We start from the raw sequence: 11,453 nt of genomic DNA, 5'->3' as shown, positions 1-11,453 counted from the left end.
CTTACTGTTCTAGATGTGGCGGGAAATATATAAATAATGGTTGAGGTAGATGCGAACTGAAGTCTAAACCTACTTTCTTCACGACTGTAACTAAATGTCATTATAATTTATGAACATGTGTGTGCCGAATCACCATCAAAATTCTGAAATGCTTCGAAGTAGCACAGAGGAAGTCACACCTGACGACAACTCCAATTCTGGAAGAAGCTCGGTGCTGTCACCTTTGGATTATGGAGGCAAACAAAGAAGTCCTGGATTAACATCTTCCCTGCCGTCCCCAGGGTCGGATAATGCTAACACAAGCTCAAATCATTTTTTTCCTGCAAGTACGGATCGTTTTGCAGGCCTTCTTAGAAGAGGTAAAACCCAATCTTGCTTCTACTAGCAAACGTTAGAGAAAACTAGCTGGTTAAATTACATTAACCGTTCTTATAATGGACATTGTTGGACAAGGTAAATTCTGTATTGGCCTTAACTCGAAATTAACTAAGGTGAACACCTTTTCTCATATAGTCAGGATTATTTAGATTGAGATCTAGTTTACAAATTGATGTACTTGACCCATTCTTTGACTCAGGTCAAGTAAATCACAGCATTAGAGGGGGCAGGACAAGTTCATCTATACCACCCTCCAGTGCTTCCTCATTTGGTGGGACACCCAGATTCAGGAGGACCCCAGGCTCATTTGGTGCTGCAGCCAAACACCCTTCCCGGACACCACTTATAGAACACTCTGGTAAAGCCTTAGGCCAAACACAGCTGAGTGGTTTTCCATAGTTCAATAGTTTCATAGTTCTGGTTCTCCCTCCCTGCAGTGGCCACTGGTAGCTCCTCTGTGACCACAGCCACTGCTGCTTCTGTGATTGTAGCAGTGGTAGAAGGGCGTGGTTTGGCCAGGGGAGAGATTGGCATGGCCAGTATCAACCTGAAGTGCCCAGAAATGGTCCTGTCTCAATTTGCAGACACTGGGACCTATGCCAAGGTATAACATGAAAACAGGCTGACATTTCTTTTCTTTTAGTATTTCAGAACAATATATTAGCAAACCACCTCCATGCAGCCAACATGAAAGGGTCTCAGTCTGTACTAAAAGTACTGCAAAGCTTTTTTTGATAACATACTTTCAGGTTATCACTAAGCTTCACATCTTGGTGCCACTGGAGATACTTATGCCTGACACTGCCAGTGAGAAAGGCAAAGGGACTAAGCTCTACAGCCTCATCACAGAAAACTTTCAGGTGTGAACTCAAGGTGGCCTGCCTTTATTCTGTGAAACTTAGACTGTTATGTTTGTAATGCCTTAATATGTGCTATTTGTTGCATTACCGTCGCCATTTTTCAGTCAGTTGGTTTCACTGCAATCCAGAGGAAATACTTCAATGAGAGGAAAGGACTGGAGTACATCCAGCAGCTGTGTGCACCAGAGTACAGCACTGTTATCATGGAGGTGCAAGTTAAGTATGTGACTGGGCTTGGAGAGTGTAACAATGATAGTATTTCACTTCATATGATTACCACACGGGCAGAACAACCTTTCCGATAAACTGCAGTGTTCACCCTTAGATACTATTGCCTGGCAGCGGCGGCAGCTTTGCTGAAATACATTGAGTTCATTCAGAACTCCGTCTATGCACCCAAGTCACTGAAAGTGATCTTCAGAGGGAGCGAGCAGACTGCCATGATTGACTCAGCGTCTGCTACTAACCTGGAGCTGGTTGTCAACAACAGGGACCACAGGTGGGAGGGACTGGCAGAAGTAGGACAGACAGTCTCATTTATCAATATTTGAACTGTTGACACTACATCAGATGGTATGCAATGTCATGTGAGTGTATATGTGTGTCCACAGGAGTGAACATACTCTGCTAGGGGTGCTGAACTACACCAAAACCCCTGGTGGAGAAAGGAGGCTGCGCTCGAATATTCTAGAGCCCCTGTTGGATTTTGATACAATAAACATGCGTCTGGACACCATTCAAGAGCTGTTACAGGACGAGGAGCTCTTCTTTGGCTTAAAGAATGGTTAGAAAGATACTAACTCTTATTTTCACTGTTGATTGACTTTTCTTTACAGATTAGTGAGTTTGTACTGTATATTTCTTTTTTTACTGTGTTCACAGCCATTGGACATTTTCTGGACATAGACCAACTACTCTCTGTTCTTGTTCAGATTCCCAAGCAGGAAACGGTAATTATTTTATAATGTTTTTGATTTGTATGCTCTATATAAGTTACTTTGTTGCTCACTTAAATTGTATGGTTTTCTTCCTGTAAGTAAGAGTTGTCAGAGCCAAAATTATGGGAAAGCAGTGTAATTACAAGGCTTAGGGGCCATGCATTTGGCTGTGATAATTGACTCCGCACCATCCTGGTTTGGTGGGCTTGATGTTGGACCAGGGTTGCTCCAGTGACTTCTTATAGTAGGTGGGGTGCCTGCAAGCTCAATTGCGGTGATTGGCCAGTGAATTAGTTTTCTTCCAAGTGCGTAAGTGCTGGTGATTACTTGCTGAATGAGCAAGCATTGTGATAAGAACCAGAACAGCTTAGTGAGATGTGCTTCGGAGGACACCTGTGCCAGTCTTTGACTCTCCCGAGTCTGCCTGGAGTGGCTGCAATAAGGCAAGGCCAGAAGTGCAAATTGGACAAAATTGTTTGGGGGAAACGGTGATTGAATTCCTTTTCAATCTAGGTTCAAGTTGCAGAGTCAAAGATTACACATGTAATTCAGCTAAAGCATACGTTGGAGTTGATACCACCGCTCAGGGTAAGTGCTCGATGTTCTTCCATTATACACAGCTCAAACAAATTAAGGGAACTCGTAAATCACACATCGGGTCTCGATGAACGAAATATATTAAAGATCAAAGTCTTTACTGTACATTGTGTAATTCGTTGAGAACAAAATTACATAACAGTCAATGGAAACCAAAATCACCAACCGATTGAGGGCTGGATTCAAATCAGAGTAAACACTTGAAATCACAGGCAGTTCCAACTTGCGTGAATTTCATCAAGGCAACTCGTAATGTTGCATAATGTAGTGTGTATGGCCCCCACATGCCTGTTAACACCCTGACAACATCTGGGCATGCTCCTGATGAGACGGCGGATGATGTCCTGGGGGATCTCCTCCCAGACCTGGATCAGGGTATCCGTGAGCTCCTGGACAGTCTGTGATGCTACTTGGCAGCGTCGGATGCACTGATACATCACTTCCCAGAGTTTCTCATTTGGATTCAGGTCTGGGGAACGTGAGGGCCAGTCAATGGCATTAATGCCTTGGTCATCCAGGAACTGCCTACAAACTCTGGCCACATGAGGCCGGCATTGTCCTGCACCAGGAGGAACCCAGGGCCCACTGCACCAGCGTAAGGTCTGACGATGAGTCAGAAGATTTCATCCCGGTACCTAACAGCAGTGAGGGTACTGTTGGCTGGAACATGGAGGTCTGTGCAACCATCACTGACCCACCACTAAACCAGTCATGCTGGATGATGTTGAAGGCAGCGTAACGTTCACCACAGCGTCTCCAGACTCTTTCATGTGTGTCGTGCTCAGTGTGAACCTGCTCTCATCTGTGAAGAGAACGGGGCGCCAATGGCGGACCTACCAATTCTGGTGTTCTCTGGTCAATGCCAGTCGAGCTATACAGTGTTTGGCTGTGAGCACAGGTCCCACTAGAGGACGTCGGGCCCTCATGCCACCCTCATGGAGTCTCCGTTTCTGACAGTTTGGTCAGAAACATGCACACCATTAGCCGCTGGAGGCTCTGGCAGTGCTCCTCCTGTTCCTCCTCTCACAAAGGAGCAGATACCGGTCCTGCTGCTGGGTTGATGCCCTTCTACCGTCCTGTCCAGCACTCCTTGTGTAACAGCCCGTCTCCTGGTATCTCCTCCATGCTCTTGAGACTGTGAACAGGTGACATTGATTCACAATCACTTATGTTTCTTAACTGTACAGATTGATATCCCTGAAGTTTAATTTACTGTGTTATACTGTGATTATTCTGTTCCCTTAATTTTTTTGAGCAGCGTATTTGCATTAATTACTTTGGTTTTTCCATGGACCATTTTATAACTAGTACTGTGTAAACAGATGGTGCTGAAGAACTGTTGCACTGCCCTTCTGAAGGCTTACAGCAGCTCCCTGGAAGACAACAGGTAGGACTTGATGTTCTGAGCATTATATTTCTGCTTAATGTGTTGGTTTTCAATCATTATGTAGAACATTGCATGGATGATGTTGGTTTCTCCTCAGGTTTGACAAGATTCTAAAGCAGATCAAAACAGTAATTAATGATGACACAAATTACTTGAAGGGGAGCCTTAACATGCGCACACAGAAATGCTACGCGGTGCGCCCCAACATCAACGAGTTCCTGGACATTTCCCGGCGAGCCTACACTGAGATTGTGGATGACATTGCCGGTGCTCGCTGAATGTTGAATGTTTCCAAATATCACATGACTATTCATCGCATCTGATGCATCCTTTAACAAAAAATATAATGTAGGAATCCTCAATTTGAAAATCCACGACAAAGGAACCTTGCTGTTGTACAGGGCTGGTTGACCAGATGGGGGAGAAGTATGCCTTGCCTTTGCGCACCAGCTTTAGCACCGCTCGAGGTTTCTTCATCCAGATGAAACTGGAGGGTGTGGCTTTACCCGATGGGAAGCTCCCAGCTGACTTCATCAAGGTAATAGATTACCTCTATTAGTAACTCCTTGACCTTTCAGAATTGCGTTAGGTTCTGCCTTACAATTGTCAGAATTATTTTGTTTTCAGGTTGGCTTTTCTAATGACTCTCTTCACAGGTGACGAAGCAAAAGAACAACTACAGCTTCACCACAGCAGACCTGATGAAGATGAATGATCGCTGTGATGAGGCCCTCAGAGAAATATTCCACATGTCCTACGTGTGAGGAGGAGCACACAAAGAGCCTCATGATCAGGCTACATTTTCAGTTAATAATACGTCTAGGAAAATCTGATTGGCAGACCTACCCTTTATATCTGTAATTATCATGTGCCATACAATAAACCTGGGGGATTACTGTTTACCCAGTAGATGGGGCTATTTGGTTTGTTGTGAAGGTGTAAATCATGTCCTGTGGCCACCTGTCTTCCAGGGTTGTGTGTCAGCTGCTAAGTACAGTTCATGAGCATATTCACTGCCTTTACAAGCTGTCTGACGCTGTGTCCATGCTTGACATGCTGCTGTCACTAGCCAATGCATGCACCCTCTCAGACTATGGTAAGTCAATAAGGACAATGAAGAAAGGGAATGAATTATTCAGTTTTCACCAGTCATTTCTGTTGCAGATCTCACATTTGTAGACATGCTAGCCATATAATTCAGGCAGGATTAAACTATCCCTGGAATGGTTTGACATCTCTCTGGGTCTTTCCAGTATCTGAAGAAACTTCCACCCACTTATGCTTTTTAAATAGCAGCTTGTCATAGCAGCATGATTGAATACAATGTGTCCACAGCAGCAGATGCCTCTCTGAATGACATAAAGGCTGCTGTGCCCCTTTGTCTAACGTTGGCTTCCATGCTAGCTTCAGTTGTCTGGGCAGTAGCCCAGGCCCCCAGCTGTCTGAAAGGATCTCTGGAGGTGCACGTGCTGTTTGCCGTTTCAGTCTCAGTTCAGTCATCGCTCACTCTGATTGCCCTGGTTATGTAACTGTTACTGTATTTCACCAGACCAGTCTCTGAAATACCAAGTAATATTGTGTTTAGAATTCTCTCGTCAAGTGTTTTATATAATAACAAACTGACAAAATGTTATAATTTCATCCACAGCAATTCGATCCAAATGAAAAATTTGAATTATATTATAAAATAATGATTATGTAATTACACATTTCTAAAGTATTAGTTTCCATGCTTTGTGCTTGCAGTGCGTCCTGAGTTCACAGATACCCTGGCCATCAAGCAGGGCCGTCATCCCATACTGGAGCGCATCGCTGGCCAGCAGCCTGTGTCCAACAACTGCTACATCTCTGAAGGCAGCAACTTTGTTATCATCACTGGGCCCAACATGAGTGGCAAATCTACTTACCTCAAACAGGTGGCACTGTGCCAGATAATGGCTCAGATAGGTGGGTGGAGAAATCAGAAACCTTAAAGTGTGGTTATATAATCTGAAATAAAGTAATTTTCAATGTGTCAGTGTTGTTACTGTTCTACACAAGCTATTAATGTGTAATTCATATGAGTCTCCTTTCCTAGGCTCCTTTGTGCCTGCTGAGTATGCCTCCTTCCGCATCGCTGACCAGATTTTCACCCGAATCGGTGTGGATGACGATTTTGAAACGAACTCCTCAACCTTCATGTTGGAAATGAAGGAGGTACATTTATTTTAAATACATTCTGGCAGCTCTGCAGTTCTAAGATGTGGATTTTTAAAATCTCAAATCTAATTATTGTATGTCTGTCTGTAGGTCTCATACATAACTCATAATGTGAGTGAGCGGTCTCTCATCATCATAGATGAGCTTGGGCGTGGCACCAGTGCTGAGGAGGGCGTTGGCATCTGCCATTCTGTCTGTGAATTCCTCCTTAGCCTCAGGGTAAGCAGTGTGTCCAATCAGAACAGTGCCACTCTCCTGTCAGAAGCAATAGATTAATTTAATTGTTGTGTATGAATCATGGAGGCTTTTCATTGTGTGCTCACATCACAAGCAGTTGTAAGATAAAATGTTTGCTCAGCTCTTTGTTCCTGCTGGTCCCAGGCATTCACTTTGTTTGCAACACACTTTCTGGAGCTCTGTGAACTGGAGACATTGTACCCCAATGTGGAAAACCAACACATGGAGGTTCAGCACACCCGCTCCAGTGACACAGGTACAGAGTGTGTTGTCTACACCTTCCTGCTAAGCCGTGGAAGCTCTGAGGAAAGAAACTATGGTAAGGGAATACAATTGTGCACTCTTAACATTGTCCAATTTAAATAATTCACCTAAATAATACAGCATTAACTGTAATGTTCAATTTACAGGTCTGAGGGCGGCAGAGATGACTGCACTACCACTCACCATAATCCAAGAAGCAAAGGCTATTGCTTTCAAAGTCAGCCAACAGCACTTGGTATGCTTTCCCAGTGTTTCCCTATGTTTGATTATTATTTGGATCTCATTTACATTCAATCTTTTTCTATGGTCCCTGCTGGTCTGTCAACCTGTTGTCTTCCTCCGTCCTGGCCGTATCAGGCAAGCAACCACAGCGATCCGGAAACACAGCGTCAGAAAGCAGTGTACCACCTGGCCACACGTCTCCTGCAGACAGCCAGGAACTCCAGACTGGACCCTGACAGTCTGCGCATCTATCTGAAGAGTCTGAAAACACAATATGAAGCAGAGCTGCAGGTCGCAGGAGAGCCTGTGTCCATAGAGACAGAGAAAGAATGATTCCTACAAGAGGATGTCAAAGGGGTTGAATTGGCTTATTATGAGAGGGGAGGCGTTTTGAGGACTTAAGTGATGGTGTTTGGTTTTTAAATAATTATAAATTGTATGTTCAATGGATTAGAGGTTTATTTCAATGTTTATTTTTTAGTAACACAAATATGAATGTTTTATTTGACAAAATTGTCGCGTTTATTAACTTCATTTGGAGTTGGAAAAGGAACAAGGACCCAAATGTAAACACCCATGTAGATTCAAAACCCCTATCAGAGCAAGAGGCCCTGCCTTCTACAGTCCCCTCCCTTTGAATTGTACGCTGTGTGTGGAAACCAGCTGAGACAGACCGACCCGCCCCCGCGAAACCGAAACACAAGACAGACCGCCAGCGTTGGAGGCTTGGGTTGGAGCTGCTCCGGGGAATTCGCCGTTACATTTCAGCATTTCAGGAACTGCAGCATTAAAACACTTCAGGTATGTACGCCGCGTTTGGCATACATCAGTCGTTCTTTACTTTTGTCAAGGTATTGCGTAGCTGAGACCGTTATCTAGGCCTGGCACTTGCCGGCCCAAGGCACTGCCGGAAAATCAGGACGCAAGAGTGGGTCAGAGATTTCAGAAGAGAAGGGGGGCTGGGTCAGTTAAAAGGCGAGGAGGCCTTTTGTCGAGATTAGTCTCAGGTGCTATAAAGAAGATTGATTTTTATAACGAAGCCAACGTTAGCGGTTTTTGGACGTTTTTTTTATACGAAATAAACCCTGATTTACTTTGTTTCAAATGTTTAAAAATAACATGTAATGTGTATCTGGAGATGTATATAGTAGAGTGAGTGTCAAGCCTTCTCACAAATGTCAATTCGCAGTACACTTACACAGATGGGGAGTAAATTGAAAGCTACCTGGATAACCTTATCACCTAATTTATTGTAAACTAGCTACAGAATCACGCTAACTTTACGTTGACAGCAACCTAACTACCTAAACGCTTAGCCAAAAAGATGGCCTACTCCGTTTGAGTGAGGCAGGCGTCATCGTAAAAGCCGGAATTGTTGGCTAGCTAACATGCTACTCGCTAGACACCGCTAACATGTGCGCTCCTAGTCGAAGAATGACATTAGCACCAAAGATTTTACAAGGAGGAGCTAGATGGCCCACCGGATGTATAAATCTGAAGCATCCGTCCGACACCCCCCACCACCACCACGATGAGAGGGCTCGGTCGTGTAGTGCAAAATGCAACTGGGCCGGTGTTCGCTCGACTTCATAGGTGCAATCTCTATAACAGTTCCCCAAAGTACATTACGACTAATATAATTGAATGAGTGTAGTATTATCCTGGAATGCCAAAGTAAATTTGAATGTGCGTTGTTCAGGAGTACAGAGCAAATTCAGTTATTGTGCTGCACAGGCATGTTAATAAATGCTAGAACTCGCTAATGATATATGGCTAGGTCGTGCTTGGCTTTGCCCATCTCAAAGGTTCCGCCTATTCGGCTTCACTAGCAAGCCACTGGAAACAACAGCTGGGGGTCTACCTTGGGTTAGTTATAAAACGTATTTGTTAGCACGGTTTCTGTTTCTAGCCGGTTCGTACTCATAGCAGAATAACAATGTTGTTTCAATCCATTAGGTTGTACGTTGTTAGTCAAGCGTACTTTAGCTAGCTAGATAATACAGTCGCATTATAGTTATTAGGATAATATCGGAACAATGGCTAGTTAGCTGACTTATGTGCAAGGCCACATGAGTCATGTTGGAACGCTCGAGGCTAGTGTTGATTAGTCTATATGTACCATAGTATCGCCTCGGAATGAAACTGATTAACTTTGGGCTAGGTTATACAATAGTTGTTTCCTTTGAACAGACTAGCCTGTTCTTGAGAAAGGTACATATCCGTCTTCGTACACCATTTTAGGTGTAAGGAAATAACTAGCAAGTTCATCTGAGTTTAATTAGCTAACCTGCTGATAATTGTACGCCATTACACACTATGTAGCATTAGACTTCCATTCGGAGGGGACGGTTTTCAAATGAACCAGTCAGATTTAGCTAAAGTCATTTCGATTTATTTGATTATATCGAAGGGTCTCCACTGCGATTTAGGTTACTGTGCCTTTTCCAACCAAAGCCTCTTGCTGTTGAAAAGAATTAGTGATCCTGAGGTTTCAATTTAACCACACAAGTGTACTGAACATGTTTACCGCTTATCATCTATAACCTTTTAACTGTGTAAAGTCCCTCTAGTGCTCTGTTGTTTATTACTTGAATGATTTGTTAACAGGGGACATTTACGAAATGTATCGCATGACGCAGGAAAATGTTCTCCATATGTTGGAGCTGTATGAGTATTTTTGTAGTAGCTTAGGCAATATACTTTTATTACACCAGTCTTTCCTACTCTATTGATCAAGATGCTGTTTGTGTTACACTCATGTATTAACCAAATTGTCACCACGCTTTTCACGGTTTAGGGTTTTGAGGCTTGAGTTTTGAGACTCTTTAACATGTCCAGAGGATGTAGGAAATCAGGAGATGCCCCAAATTCTCCGCTCCCGCACCCTCAGTAAAGGACACCATTTATAGATTTACATAAGCAGACACCTGGAATATTTATTTGTACATGTACATAGTATATTAACATCCATAGTGATTAATAGCATTTGAAAATGTACCAATGAAATGCATTAAAATAAAAAAACACCTGTACCACCCATAGAGGCCTCTGAAGAATGCTATGTTTGAAATTGAGTATAAGACATTAGAGGTTATCTTTCTGATTGATAACTAATTTGTTTTGAAGTGTGTGTGCGCGCGCTGTCACTGCGATGGTAAAACAAGGGAAAATCATGCGAAGTGAGGACAGTTTGTTGGTCTTCACTTTAACAAGAAGCTTTATCTGACTTGGGTTTAAGTTTAGGGTGAGGGATATAATTAAGTTTAGGTTAGGCATAAAGGTTAGGTAAAATATTTAGTTGTAAAGGTTAAAAACTCCCTGTCCTCAACTTGATTGTTGTGTGTTTAAATGGAAGCCTTCTGTTGTAAGTCTTATTCCAGTTATGCCTTGAGGGGCGGATCTATTTATGTGGACCTAAGGGGCTGGCTGCTTAGATACCTTATCAACCTCTGGCTCCTGAGAGGAGCATTATGGGATACTGAACACACCCACGCTGATCTAAACCTTATGGCTTAACCTGGATACTGAGGGATGTGATGGATAGTTGTTTTCAGGTGGCCCTATTAAAGATGCAGTCTGGGACTTTTGCGTTAACAAAATAATTGTTTAAACTCCCTTCTCGGGGTGAACATGATATTTTGTTTATATGTGCAGAAGCTGTAACTAGAATCACTATCATACCTTGTTTAGCAATGACATACCTTTTTTTGAACGCAAGTTGTTTTGGGTCAAATCTACCCAGAGTGGCTTCAGAAAGTCAAGGGGTCGGAATACTTTCTCCACATTTTGTTATAGACTGAATATGTAAATTATATTATTATAAAATAAATACAATCTTTTGGGCATACATTTTCAGACCCTTTATTCAGAACTTTATAGAAGTGCCTTTGGCAGTGACCACATCCTTTCACATCTGGACTTGGCAGTTTCTCCCTTTTCTGTAGACCTTCAAGCTGTGTCAGAGTAGATGGAAAATATCAGTGAACTGTGATCTTCAAATATCCCCACAGATTTAAGTGAGGTTCCAGTCCGGCTTTGGCTGGGGCACTCAAAGACAGTCTTGGATTTCTCTCAAATCCTCTCCTCTGTTGTCTTGGCTCTGTGATTTGGATAGTTGTTGTGCTGAAAGATGAATCTTCACCCCGGTCTAGATCATGTTTTCTTCAAAGACCTCTGTATTTTTGGTCTGTTCATCCTTCTCTTAATCCTGATTAGTCTCCCAGTCCCTATTGCTGAGAAGCATACCCATAGCATGATGCTCCCACCACCATGCTTCACTGAAGGGATGGTATTAGCCAGGGGATGAATGTTACCTTGTGTTCATGGTTGGGTAGGTTACTTTTTAAATGTAATCTGTTACAAGTTACCTGT

At 43.1% G+C, this 11,453-nt stretch overlaps 1 protein-coding gene across 2 annotated transcripts in view; it reads left to right on the top strand.

The window, feature by feature from the left end:
• Positions 1-11,453, top strand: part of msh4 (mutS homolog 4) — an 18,587-nt gene continuing 7,134 nt past the window's right edge. The window contains exons 1-20 of one of the 2 annotated variants that reach the window (XM_034297296.1): positions 1-359; positions 578-736; positions 816-982; positions 1,128-1,238; positions 1,343-1,458; positions 1,564-1,737; positions 1,850-2,022; positions 2,121-2,188; positions 2,690-2,764; positions 4,096-4,160; positions 4,258-4,427; positions 4,562-4,698; positions 4,817-4,920; positions 5,132-5,256; positions 5,907-6,107; positions 6,238-6,356; positions 6,450-6,578; positions 6,741-6,915; positions 7,007-7,095; positions 7,218-7,883. In XM_034297296.1, the coding sequence (XP_034153187.1) occupies positions 110-359; positions 578-736; positions 816-982; positions 1,128-1,238; positions 1,343-1,458; positions 1,564-1,737; positions 1,850-2,022; positions 2,121-2,188; positions 2,690-2,764; positions 4,096-4,160; positions 4,258-4,427; positions 4,562-4,698; positions 4,817-4,920; positions 5,132-5,256; positions 5,907-6,107; positions 6,238-6,356; positions 6,450-6,578; positions 6,741-6,915; positions 7,007-7,095; positions 7,218-7,415 (2,805 nt within the window). In that variant the 5' untranslated portion in view covers positions 1-109 and the 3' untranslated portion in view covers positions 7,416-7,883. Of the gene's footprint in view, positions 360-553; positions 737-815; positions 983-1,127; positions 1,239-1,342; positions 1,459-1,563; positions 1,738-1,849; positions 2,023-2,120; positions 2,189-2,689; positions 2,765-4,095; positions 4,161-4,257; positions 4,428-4,561; positions 4,699-4,816; positions 4,921-5,131; positions 5,257-5,906; positions 6,108-6,237; positions 6,357-6,449; positions 6,579-6,740; positions 6,916-7,006; positions 7,096-7,217; positions 7,884-11,453 lie in introns of those variants that run through there. The other variant, XM_034297297.1, reaches the window with a different exon arrangement.

This window comes from Esox lucius, chromosome 15, assembly GCF_011004845.1.
Source record: "Esox lucius isolate fEsoLuc1 chromosome 15, fEsoLuc1.pri, whole genome shotgun sequence".
Lineage (NCBI taxonomy): Eukaryota > Metazoa > Chordata > Actinopteri > Esociformes > Esocidae > Esox > Esox lucius.
Note: the sequence above shows the minus strand (reverse complement) of the source record. Positions and strands in the feature narration are given on the sequence as shown.